This window comes from Triticum dicoccoides, chromosome 6A (assembly GCF_002162155.2).
Source record: "Triticum dicoccoides isolate Atlit2015 ecotype Zavitan chromosome 6A, WEW_v2.0, whole genome shotgun sequence".
In the NCBI taxonomy this organism is placed as follows: Eukaryota; Viridiplantae; Streptophyta; class Magnoliopsida; order Poales; family Poaceae; genus Triticum; species Triticum dicoccoides.
Window position 1 is genome coordinate 408,815,493 of NC_041390.1, and position 13,394 is coordinate 408,828,886.

The 13,394-nt window shown below is 48.6% G+C and overlaps 1 protein-coding gene and 1 long non-coding RNA gene across 7 annotated transcripts in view; both read left to right on the top strand.

Moving 5' to 3' along the window:
- LOC119317039 overlaps window positions 1-1,347 on the top strand; it is an 8,415-nt gene extending 7,068 nt beyond the window's left edge. For 5 of the 6 annotated variants that reach the window (XR_005153486.1, XR_005153491.1, XR_005153488.1 and 2 more), the window contains one exon: window positions 450-1,347. This is a non-coding gene — a long non-coding RNA (uncharacterized LOC119317039). The remainder of the gene's footprint in view (window positions 1-449) is intronic. The other variant, XR_005153489.1, reaches the window with a different exon arrangement.
- Window positions 1,348-2,875: 1,528 nt separating this feature from the next.
- Window positions 2,876-4,182, top strand: LOC119314905 (bisdemethoxycurcumin synthase-like). The gene is made up of 2 exons (XM_037589591.1): window positions 2,876-3,089; window positions 3,200-4,182. The coding sequence occupies exons 1-2, from the start codon at window positions 2,876-2,878 to the stop codon at window positions 4,180-4,182; spliced, it is 1,197 nt and encodes a 398-aa protein (XP_037445488.1).
- The last annotated feature ends 9,212 nt before the right edge of the window (window positions 4,183-13,394 follow it).

Genomic DNA, 13,394 nt, shown 5'->3' on the forward strand with positions numbered 1-13,394 from the left:
TACGCCAGGTTAAGACAAGCAAATTTCAAAATATAAAAGCGTATGATTACGTGTGGACGTGATGGTGGAAGGGAACTCGAGAATTAGAAAGGTGGAGATAGTGGGTGAAGAAGTATGTCTCATTATCATCAGAATATGAATATGCTCGCATTTAGCGTCTCACCAATGAATATATATTATATGCGAGCTTATTTATCCCCTCAAAAAAATATGACCTTATTTTTATTTTAATATTGTTTATACATGTCCACTTTTGAGATCAGAGATGAAAACTAATGGCTTCCAATGATGCTTTGAAAATGCCGATTGACAAAGCTTTATGAAGGACCGGACTGAAAAATTGTCTTGTTTTAACAATCAGAAGAGATGCATACACATAATTATTCTTTATATATTTCTTGTGCATGATAATACAAAAGGTGTGTTTCTATATATATTTGTTTTTGCAGAGTATCAGAGAGATGAAGATGGATTACGATATTCAAATAGAATTCATTGACAAGGGTGTTCAGGCTATGTTGTTGAAATGGGTCAAAAGTCCACTAAGTTTTATACAACAAAAGGCCCGTGACAATGCACGGTCATGTCACACACACTAATGAATTATTGGCATGGGATAATCTCTAGCTAGCGAGCACCTAGCCTGTTTGCTCCATAAAGCACATCTGCACATATATTTTGTACTGTAAGCAATTCCTTTATTCGCCTTCAAAATCTAAATAGTATGGAAATCAGGAAAATTATATAGCTATTTGGGTGTATCTCTACTCCTAATGTCAGGGTTATTTTATCAACTACTGGGTTGTTGATCGACATTACGGTTTAATTCTTACACGAATTAATGTTGACTCGATTCCCTGTAGTAGGTTGAGAGGCTTCTCCTCTCATGATTTACTCTGAGTAGTTTGCTTGGCTCCATGATCCTCATGATTTCTTTGAATTTTTCCTGTAGGAGCTCGATAAAAAATAACCTAAGAAAAATATGTCGTTCTTCTCTACAATGGTTGCGTGTGGAATTTGAGGAGAATCTGTGCACCAACATCCGGCTGCTTGATGTTGCTCTGATCATATTGTGTAAATATATTTCTAATAAAGCAATCGCCCCATGGTGTACATGTTAGAAATAACAAGATGTAATCATCAAGTGTGAGAGATGGCAACATCATGATGGGATGGTATGTACTGTTATGCTCATCAATAGGTTAGTCTTTCGTTCTCTTGTAGACATATGTTTTTTGTTATGCAAACAATTAGGAAATATCTAATTTCTATGTACGTCCAAATATATATAAGTGGTTGTTGTTAACACTGAGTTTGAATTTGTTAATGGTCGCTGCATTTGGTCTATCCCGAGCCTCTGGCTGTGGATCATGTTCTTTTGATATCCGCTTGTCATGCTATGTTATCTCTGGTTGTGGTTGTGGTTGGACTTCTGGTATGTGTTACCTCTAAATTTGCAGCAAATAGCATTTTATTAGAGATGGCTTTGCAGCAAATTGCAAATCGCGCAAACCAAGCCATCGCCGCCTCGTCGCTCTCGCCGGGAGCAACAACAACCGCCGGTCTCTTCTTAGCCGGCATCTCCTCCATCCGGATGCCCTGCGGCACGAGCCACTCCGCCACCGCCTGGGACTCGACCTCCGGGATGTTTAGGTCCGTCTTCGGCCGTCCGGCACGCCACACCGCCACGCCGTAGGCACACGCGGCCTCATCGGCGGTGGGATACATGCCGAGCCACCGACGCTGCCCGGCATCAGAGAACTCCAGTCCGAAGTTCTCGGACGGCTTCGCCCTCATGCCGAAGAAACCGAACTTGCCCTTCGGCATCTTCTTCGACGCCATAGGGGAGCGGGCGGCGGCTGAGCGGGGAGTGTCGTGGTTCTAGGTCTGACAGTAGTGTAGGGGGGTAAGTATGGAGAGGCAAGATCTTAGCTGTGGAGAAGTTGTAAGCACGCAAGGTTTACGAGTTCAGACCCTTCTCGGAGGAAGTAATAGCCCTACGTCTCGGAGCCCGGAGGCGGTCGACTGGATTATATGAATATGGGTTACAGAGGTGCGAACCCTTGTCTCGGAGGAGGGGGTGGCTTATATAGAGTGCGCCAGGACCCCGGCCAGCCCATGTTACAAAGGGTTCAATGTACATTAAGGCAGGGCGTTACTGGTAACGCTAGTAATAAAGTGTTATGATGACCATAAAAACTACTTAATGATCGACCGTTAGCGTGCGGAGTGACTTCAGGTCTCTTATCCGTTGAGTGGTTGGATCTTGGTCGAGTGATTGCTTCTTGGTCGAGCGTCTTCGAGTCTGTCGAGTGAAACACCTCCAAGTCGATTGAAAGGTGGTTTCTTCTAGAGATGTCCTTGGGTAGGGCAGTTAGGACAGGTCCATGATCCTACCCTAGGTACATAGCTTCATCAGGGAGCGGGGCGGAGGCGGACGGAGCGGGGCGGCGGCGTGCGGTTCGGGGCGGAGGCGGACGGGGCGGGGCGGCGGACAAACCGGAGAGGAGGCGGACGGAGCAGGGCCGGGCGAAGGATGGACCGGAGGCAGAGGCGGCCGGAGAGGAGGCGGGCGGGGCGGAGGCGAACGCAATGGGGCTGCGCGGCGGCAGGCGGCGGCCTAGGCGGAGTGGAATCAATGACGGGGTCTGAATCTACAGTGAGGCAAGCCCTTAAAAAATTAACATGTAACTCTTGCAAACTATTTCAAACACGGGCACTCTACCAGTGCCCTTATATTCCTACTATATCGACCACTTGTAGCTCTCCGTTAATAAAAGAACATGCCGTGGTACTATATATAACTCGCTAGCCCGCGCTTGCTCTAAACATCCATTACCTCCAAATCAAAGCTAAATTCACCCCGCATACCTAAATGGCACTGCTCGGAAATCTAACAGCAAGCCCCACGGCCGCCATCATTCGTAAGATGCGGCAGGCGCAGCGCGCCGACGGCCCAGCGTCCGTGCTGGCTATCGGAACGGCGAACCCGGCGAACTGCGTGCGCCAGGACGAGTACGCGGACTACTACTTCCGCGTCACCCAAAAGCAGCACCTCACCAAGCTCAAATCCAAGCTCAACAGAATCTGTATGCGACATCTTCAATTACTCTGTTAGTCCCACTGTAAACCCGTGAGACTGATGCATGCTCGCGCGTTTGCTCCCATCCCATGCATGGCTGCGTACGTGTTTGATCAGGTGACAGGTCGGCCATCAAGAAGCGCTACTTCCACCACACGGAGGAGTTGCTGCAGCATCACCCGGAGTTCATCGACCGCACGTTGCCATCCCTAGATGCCCGGATGGACATCGCGGCCACCGCCGTTCCGGACCTCGCGGCAGCGGCAGCGGGCAAGGCCATCGCGGAGTGGGGCCGCCCAGCCGCCGACATCACCCACCTCGTCGTCAGCACCTACTCCGGCGCCCACATGCCGGGCGTCGACCTCCGCCTGGCCTCCCTCCTCGGCCTCGACCCGTCCGTCCGCCGCACCATGCTCTACCTCAACGGCTGCTCCAGCGGGTCCGCCGCGCTCCGCGTCGCCAAGGACATCGCCGAGAACAACCGCGGTGCCCGCGTCCTCGTCGCCTGCGCCGAGCTCACCCTCATCTTGTTCCGCGCGCCCGACGAGGCCCACGTCGACACGATCATCATGCAGGCTCTCTTCGGCGACGGCGCGGCCGCCGTGATAGTCGGAGCCGAACCCGACGCCTCCGCCGAGCGCCCGATTTTCGAGATGGTGGCCGCCTCGCAGAGCGTGATACCTGAGAGTACGCACGGCGCGGTGGGGCGACTTCGGGAAGACGGGCTCGTCTTCAACCCTTCCTTCGAGATGCCGGCGCTGATCCGGGAAAACATCGAGCAGTGCATGGCCGACGCAGTCGGGCCGCTTGGGTTGAGCGGTGGCTGGAACGACCTTTTCTGGGCGGTGCATCCCGGCGGGCGGGCAATCTTGGACAGCGTGGAGGCGGGACTCCGGTTGGAGCCCAAGAAGCTGACGGCAAGCCGACATGTACTCAGTGAGTACGGAAACATGTCCGGGCCGACAGTGATCTTCGTCCTCGACGAGATCCGCCGCCGTCGTGAGCATGTGGTGGGTCGCCACGGTCTGGGTGTATTGCTTGGGCTCGGACCGGGTGTCACGGTTGAGACGATGGTGTTGCGTGCCGCCTGTGGTAGCTAAAACTAGTAGCTACTTCCTCCGTCCGTCCTTATTAGTCCCTTGTATTTCAATTTTGAACCGAATATGAAACACCTTTATTTAATAAATATATGTGTTGTAAATTTGATCATAATATGTAAAAATGTATTGTCTTTTTTATGTACGCTCTACTCTCTTCATTTCAGTTCAAAGGGTCCAGCCGAAAAATCTCTTCAATCAACGCATATGATGAGTGATAGAACAAATTTTGTAGTTTGCAATTATGCGCAAAAAAAAATTGTAGTTTGCAAAACTACTCCCTCCGTCCGACGATACAAAATGTCTTGCAAGCTGTCTTCTGAAAGCATTGACTTCATGACCTTGATTTGTTGGTCTTGGCATTCACGATGATCATCCTTGTCCTGATTGTATTTGGTCGAACACAGTGACGACATAAGCGTGTTATAACTTTTTGAAGGCATTACTGTGGAAAAATCAACTTAGTTGTAGGTATTTCATACATAGCCTGTAATAAAGCTGGCATAATTGTCAGTCCTTCATTCTGCTAGTCGGTGATTTTAGCCTTGTTCCCGTGCATCAACTTTAATACAATAATACTGTATATATTTGAAGATGCAGAGGCTAGAAGCCATCTTTCTTTTTTCTAAACAAGATTGTACTCCTTCATTTTCAGTTTAAAGCGCCTATCTTGATAAAAAGCAATTTCTTAGTCCCATTTTTTACTTTTCTCCATCCTATGTTTATATTTTAAGCCATATTAAATCACTGAATGCAATGATTAGATGAAAACACACAAATGCATGTATAACTGCTGCTGCTCATTTAGGCTAGTCATAGTGAGAGTAATATAAGTAGTAACGTAGATGCCATATAAACAAAAAAGATGATGTGTCATGTAATTAAAGAGGAGAGAGACAAATAGAATAACATAATATGTTACCATCACATAGCGGTTCCCAATACAAAATGAGTCTACGAAGCAATAAATGAAGATATGTATATTAGTACACCTATATGACACTTCCCGCTATGAAGGTAGTAACACGAACTAGTAACATATGTATATTACTAGTCTAAGTTACTCCCCACTATGACTAGCCTTAGTGGTAATGTATGCATGCATTGCACTTCATGTAGATTAATGCGTCGACAAATATGATGTTTCAGGGAAAACACACCTACTTATTAAATACTCCCTCGGTCCCACAATATAAGACGTTTTCAGAGGACTTCCTCTCGTCTTCTCCCCTTTTTTCTCCAGACTTCATCGGCAAATGCGTGGATTCGCCTCCCCTCTGCCTGCCACTCTGGCGGCCGACAGAGGGGAGAGGAATCATGGTGCCTCCATTCCAGTTAGTAGTTTACGTTAAGGTTTTTTCGTCCTCGTAGGTGCGGCGCTCGGGTAGATGGCGGTGTTTCTTCTTCAAGTCTGTCTTCCGAGATTCAGTCCCCCTCGAGTTTGTCCGTTTGGACGTAGTCGGCAGAGCTCTGGTGTAGAATCATGTCATCTTCTTGGGGCGGTGAGGTTACGGTTTCTCGTCATGTGATGAGACTCGGCGCAAGTTGCTTCAGATCTATGCAACAGTTCAACGGTGACAACTGCGGCTCCAGGGTGCTAGTCCTTAGAGGCACATGCATGAAGACTTCACGATTGTCATCGGCATGGTCAAGTCGGCTCCGGTAGGGGAGCGACGACAACGATGTGTCAACGGCTCCTTCTGGCGGCAGTTGTGGTCGCTCTGTCGTCTCAGAATCTCGATGTAATTTTTATTGTGTTTGAAATGTTTTATACTTTTATAATAGATTTGATCCTTTTCGAAAAAAGAAGATAACGCTTTCGACATGGAAACAACGCAAGTTCATCGCTGTGTGACAGGCTAATTAATGATAGTCGTAACAAGAGTTTTCACCACCGGACATGAAGCGGCATTCTAAGCACCATGCAAATGGATCTTCCAAATATTGCACTAACTAGTAATCCACGTAGAACCACCGTTATCTCCACCTGGCTGTCAAGGAGCCGCCAAATTCATGTTGTTGATCTGATCGATGCAACCGAAGCTCGAGTCATACATGCCCATACCATCCAATCATCTATGCGATGAACCACGGCGATCACATGTCATGTTGTAGTCAACACATAGTCGGCAAGCTTTAAATCTAGAGCAGGCTCCTTTGTGAAGCCGGATCGACCCACCACCGCCGCAACTAAGGTCATCGTCCTAGCCTCGAAGGTCCTCCTTCGACGGCTAGATTCAGGCGAGCATGCTCCTATACTCCGCCACCAGCCACCATGGGCAGCCACCGCAGTGACCTAGAGGCCGAGTCCCACCATATGCGCTTGCCATCTAGATTTTGCATGTCGCGTTGGCAAGGTGGCTAGGGGAGTCTCCTCCGAGTGAGGAGACGTGGCTGCTATTGCTGTCTATTGGATGGGCTTTACCCAAAGAAACTTTCTCTCTGCTTTATATATAAAGCACTGACCGGTCACAATTCAGATACAAACGCATGTCACCACAACACACGTATAGATCCAAGGTAGGATACAAAGGCGTTGAGCGCAGCAACACGAACCCTAGTACTACAAGAGCAACCGGAGTCCTCGACCATGAGCACGTCACCGCGAAGAGATGAAACCACATATAATGAACCGTTTGCTCCAAGGAGGCGCCTTCATGAAGGTTATGACACCAAAGCGCCACCACCGCCCGACCCGAGGATCAGAGTTTTCCCTGGAGCAACACGACAGACAATGAGAGACGCGACGACGCCATGAAGAAGGGAACGAGCTTTGCCGCCGCCAGTCCATCCGAAGATAGATCAGATTTTCACCCCGGCCAACACTCATCATCACCGGACGCCACACCCCAGCAACCATGCCGCCCACACGACCATGGCCAGTGGGCAGCACCTAACCACGGGCTCTGCCCATGAGCACCGTGAAACTACCAGCATGTTAGCCCTGTCCGACGGCGATGAAAAGAAAGAAAGAGGAGAGAACAGATCAGGGCAGCAACAACTAAGACTTCGCCCGGGCCATGCTCTAGAGCGGCGTGGGTGTCCATTTATGTTGTGTACACTTTTGTTAAGACACGAGGAGAGAACAGACAAGGGCAGCAACGGCTAGGACTTCGCCCAGGCCATGCTCTAGAGCGGTGTGGGTGTGCATTTATGTTGTATAAACTTTGTTAAAACGCGGTAGTTGTTGTTACAACATACTTCTTCCGATTCTTTTTACTCTGCATATAGTTTTGTCTTAAGTTGAACTTGAAGAAAATTGACTAAGATTATAGATTCAGCATGGAATTAATTTTCATATTGTATATCCTTAATATTGCATATGTTCATTATTTCTAATATAAACTTGTTCAAATTTTATAAATTTTGACTTAGATAATTTTATATGTGGAGTAAAATAAAATGGAGTGTGTACGTCTTGCAAGCGTGGGCCACTCGCAACAACGAACTGTATGTTGACTTCCTAACGCGCCTGTTGAGATAGTTAGCATTATAATATCTGATTGTAATCACCCAGTTTGATTAACGAAAGTCTCTTTCCCGCGAAAAAAACAATGGAGTGTGTACGTCTTCGCAGGGTTGGAGCAGACACATCACAAACTCGTTGGTCATGTGGAAAATGCATTTACGTATGATGTTACATAAGGGCGGCCGCGTCACATTGGAGGAATGCCTTTATCGGCCGGGTCGTGGTCATCTTGTACGCTTCATTTCTCCAAAGAAGAATTTGTCCTCTCCACTCTGTTCGTTTTTTTTTTCAAGAACATGCAGGAGCGTTGCATGTCTTTTCAATTAAGGAAAGAGGGAGTCTCAGTACAGAGTAAATTACACTGTCAAAGCCGCCATCGAGGCCCAGCGACCAGGCTCGCTCTAGCTTCTAGTGAATCTGAAATGGATGGTCGCCCTCTACCGTAGCATGAGTCCACAGGCGGAGCTCAGCCCTAATAAAAGATATAGTGGAGGCCGGCGGGGACACCTTGCATTCGAAAACACGGCTATTATGAACCATAGCGTGGCTATGACTGTTACAGTAGTCTTTATGGTATACGACTTCTAGTCGGTTTGTACCCTTTTATATACTCTTATATGCCGCACCAAATCAATCAATAAGCAACAGTTTTATTCAGTTTTCATGTTATCAGATACCGGTCCCAGGGTCTAGGGTATGGCTCCGCCTACGCCGCCGCCGCCCGGCTACTTCGAGCGCCGGGCCGCGCTCATCGCCAAGGCTACCAACGCCGTGGCCGCTTTTTTCTAGGCCCTCACCATAGCTCCACAAAACTACCCTACATCCATCCTCGCCGCACCAATATCTCTTGCCGACACAATCTCCGATGTCAGCCTCTACATCCCCATAGTTCTTGATCTCGCCACCCACAACTACTACCATTGGAGACATCTCTTCGATCTCCACCTCGGCCGCTGCAACCTGCGCTCGCATGTCGCCGCCAACTGTCTTCCCCGCCCCGACGATCCGTAATGGTTGAAAGACGATCTCGCGATCGTCCAGTGGTTCTACACCCGCATCACCACCGAAATCTTCAACATGCTCGATCACGACAGCGCCACCGCTGCCAACATCTGGCACTCCCTCCGTCAGCTCTTCCAAAGCAACACCGACGCTCGGAAAAATGCTCTCCACACCGAGCTTCGCAATATGGTGCAAGGAGACGCCCCGGTGAACCTGTTCTGCCAGCGCATTAAGACCATTGGTGATGAGCTCCGCGAACTCGGCGATACAGTCAGCGACTCACATCTAATCAACATCGTCGTTGTTGGCCTCAGCGAAGACTTTGACAAGCAAGCCTCGTTCATACCGATGATACGGTCTCCTCCTACCTTCGCTGAAGTTCGTTCCCTGCTACAACTCGCGGCGGAAACACAAGCTCGCAAGGACTCTCGCCCCAAGGTCTTTCATGCTGCGGCTCGTCCTCCTCTGTCGTCTACACCAGCGTCGCCTACCATGTCGGCTGCTGCCGCCGGGCCGTCCGCATCGTCATCTGCTCAACCGCCCCCAGGCTGGCGCCCTAGTCCGAACTACCGCGACAAAAACCCTATCTACAGGCCGTCGTCGATCGTTTGGTTCCGCCTACGACATCACCAGCACTGAGTCCTGCACCACCCACCAGTACTCCATCTGCGGTTGCATGGCGGCCTCCTCATGATCCTTGGACGGGGCTCGTTCAGGCATGGCCCATGCCCTGGTCCGCTCCATCCGCCCTCGGTGCTCCGCCGGCATACTCAGGTGCCTGGCAACCCGGCCTTCGGCCGCTTACTGGTGCTCCCGGGGTTCTCAACCCCCGACAGCCGGCCAATGCCTATCACGCCGCCCTGACGTATGCTCCTTATGGTCATTGCACCACCGACAGCGGCGCCTACTACACACCTCAGCCGGCCCTGCTCCCGACGCCACCCTCACCACAGCCGGCCAATGCCTCTCACGCCGTCCCGACGTATGCTCCTTATGGTCACTACTCCACTGACGGCGGCGCCTACTACACTCCCCAGCCGGCCCTACTGCCTTCACCATCATATCCGCTGGCACTGCTCCCGACGCCACCCTCACCTGTGACGCCGAGCTGGGATCAAGCTGCTTTTCTCCAGGCCATGAATAACTTTGCTGCACAAGGAAACTCAGGTACAGATTGGATCTTCGATTCAGGGGCCTCTAGTCATATGTCTGCATCTAGTAATTGGTTATCATCTTGCAGTAAATCTCCTTTCCCTTCCATTACCGTTGGAGATGAATCATCTATTCCTATATATTGTGTTGGTCAGGCTCAACTTCCCTCTTTCACTAAACCTCTTTTACTTCGCGATATTCTAGTTGCACCCACCCTCATTAAAAATCTTATTTTTGTTCGCCAATTTACTTGCGACAATCTAGTTTCGGCTGAATTCGACCCTTTTGGTTTATCTGTGAAGGATTACCTGACCAAGGCCGAGATCGCTCGCTTCAATAGCTCCGGTGATCTTTATTCTCTTAATGGAGTTCCTGCCGCCACCCCTCCAACATCCATGCTGGCCTCTGTCGATCTCTGGCATCGTCGCTTGGGCCATCCCAACCCTGGTGTCTTAGCTTCTATGCTTAGTGAATTTATCATACCATGTAATAGGGACTCTCATAATTCTGTGTTTTGCGAGTCATGTCAATTAGGAAAACATGTGCGTCTTCCCTTTAGTTCCTCTAGCTCTTGTAGCACTTATCCCTTTGAATTAATACATTGTGATTTATGGACCTCTCCCATTGCAAGTGTTTCGGGTTTTAAATACTACCTTGTTATCCTAGATGATTTCACCCACTTTGTCTGGACTTTTCCTCTACGCAACAAATCCGAGGTCCATTCTCTCTTTCTTAATTTTCAACGCTATGTGTCTGTTCACTTCTTCCTCCCAATTCGCTTTATCCAATGTGACAATGGTCGCGAGTTTGATAACATTAATAATCATACTTTCTTCTTACAACATGGCATCTTGCTAAGGTTCTCATGTCCCTACACATCCCCTCAAAATGGTAAAACCGAACGTTCTCTTCGCACCCTCAATGATATCATTCACACTCTCCTCATTCAATCATCTATGCCTCCCAAGTTTTGGGCTAAAGCCCTACACATGGCAACCTTCCTTCTAAATATTCGCCCTTCTAAAACTAAACCCAACACTACTCCCTATTATTCCCTCTTTCTTTCCCGTCCCGACTACTCCGCGGTTCGTATTTTCGGTTGTCTCTGTTTTCCCAATGCCTACGCCACTTCTGCAAATAAATTTTCACCATGCTCTATCCCATGTGCCTTTCTTGGCTTCTCTGACGAGCACAAAGGCTATCGCTATCTCGACCTTCACACCGGACACGTTCATGTCTCTCGTCATGTCACGTTTGCTGAGCACATTTTTCCTTTCTCATAACGCACTACTACACCATCAAAACACCCCCTCTCCCGGTCCTTTCCAACTATATACTCCCCTACCTGCTGAACACAACACACCACCACCACCACCACCATTAACACCCACCATAGCCGATACCAACCCTACCCTCACCCCACCCGAGACATCCCTAACACCTCCGACCCCTGCTCCCTCCCCACCACCCCCGGCCCCTACTCCCACTCCATCACCCAACCCTGCTCCTTCGTCCGACTCTTCCGCTGCGCCGGACTCACCCGTACCCACCATACCCCCTCGTGCTATTCCTACAGCAGCCCCGATTAATGATCATCGCATGCGTACTATGGCCAAATCAGGATTTCATCAACCCCAAAACCGCCTAATCCTTCATACCTCCGTATCTCTCACTTCCCTCCCAAAGAATTACAAAACTGCTCTACTTGATCCCAACTGGGCCGCTGCCATGCAAGAAGAATATAATGCTTTACTTCAAAACAACACCTGGCAACTTGTTTCTCGTCCTCCCAATACAAATATTGTTTCTGGCAAATGGATTTTTTGCCAAAAGTTCCACTCCGATGGGAGCCTCTCACGATATAAAGCCAGGTGGGTTTGTCGTGGCTTTTCTCAGCAACAAGGAATTGATTATGAAAAAACATTTTCTCCTGTTGTTAAACCTAGCAGCATTCGCACCGTTCTTAGTGTTGCTGTCTCCTCTTCCTGGCCTATTCACCAACTTGATGTTAAAAATGCTTTCCTCCATGGTTCCCTTCAAGAAACTGTCTACTGCCAGCAACCTCTGGGTTTTGAAAATCCATCCTTTTCAACTCATGTATGTCTTCTTCAGAAATCTCTCTACGGTCTTAAACAGGCCCCACGAGCTTGGTTTCAACGCTTCTCCTCCTTCATCCAAACAATAGGCTTCACTCCATCTCTCTCCGAGACCTCTCTTTTTGTGTATCATCAAACTTTTGACACTGCCTATTTACTTCTTTATGTAGATGATATCATTCTTACCGCATCCTCTCAAAAGTTCTTAGATCATATTGTCTCTCTTCTTAGGTCTGAATTTTCTATGATTGACCTAGGACTCCTTCATCATTTCTTAGGCATTGCTGTTGTTCGAGATTCCTCCAGCCTTTTTCTTTCCCAACACAAGTATATTCTTGATCTTCTTAATCATGCTGGTATGCTTGACTGTCAATCATCTCGCACTCCTGTCGATACTAGTTTTAAACTTTCGGCTACCGGTGAACCCTTTTCCGATCCTACTCTCTATCGTAGCCTAACAGGTGCTCTCCAATATCTCACCATTACTCGTCCTGAAATCTCTTTTGCTGTTCAACAAGCATGTCTCTATATGCATGATCCCCGGGTTCCTCACTATAATCATGTTAAACACATTATTCGGTATCTAAAAGGAACTCTCAATCATGGTATCCACCTCAATAATTCTTCTCCAAACTCGCTTACCGCATACTCTGATGCAGACTTGGCTGGTTGTCCTGACACTCGAAGGTCCACTTCCGGTTTTTGTGTTTTTCTTGGTAACAATTTGATTTCTTGGTCTTCGAAAAGACAGGTTACAGTCGCACGTTCGTCGGCCGAGGCTGAGTATCGCGTTGTGGCACATGCCGTTGCAGATACAATATGGATTCGGCAGTTACTCTCCGAGCTACACATGCCTATTAAGCAGGCCACTATTGTCTACTGTGACAACATATCAACAGTATACATGATCGGCAATCCAGTTCAACACCGACGCACAAAGCATATTGAGATTGATATTCCTTTTGTTTGTGAAAAGGTTGCTCTTGGTCAGGTTCGGGTGCTTCATGTTCCCTCTACGGCTCAGTTTGCTGACATTTTCACCAAGGCACTGCCTACTAAGCTGTTTCAAGATATATGTTTCAGTCTCAACGTCGTCGAGCCTGCCGTTGATACTGCGGGGGGATGTTAGAGTAGTCCTTATGGTATGCGACTTCTAGTCCAAGTCAGTTTTGTACCCCTACCCCAAGTCGGTTTGTACCCTCTTATATACTCTTGTATGCCGCACCAAATCAATCAATAAGCAACAATTTTATTCAGCTTTCAATGACGGTGGTATTCGTTTGTCCTCTCTGTCTAACCGTCACCGCCTCCACCATGTGTGGCCACCAATCTGTCAGGCACTTCATGCCATTCGGTGTGAATCGATGTAGTCCCAGTGGAAGTAGCATGTTGTACCAGACCTCGCGCGCGTAGGGGCAGCCTAGGAGCATGTGTGTAGTGTCCTCGTCTTGCTGACAGCAAAGCTAGCAGACCCGTGTGTGTGGTAGATTCCATCG

Coding starts and splice junctions, on each gene's coding strand:
- LOC119314905 (XM_037589591.1), top strand. CDS start 2,876: ATGGCACTGCTCGGAAATCTAACAGCAAGCCCCACGGCCGCCATCATT. Junction 3,090..3,199: donor ATCCAAGCTCAACAGAATCT/GTATGCGACATC, acceptor GTGTTTGATCAG/GTGACAGGTCGGCCATCAAG.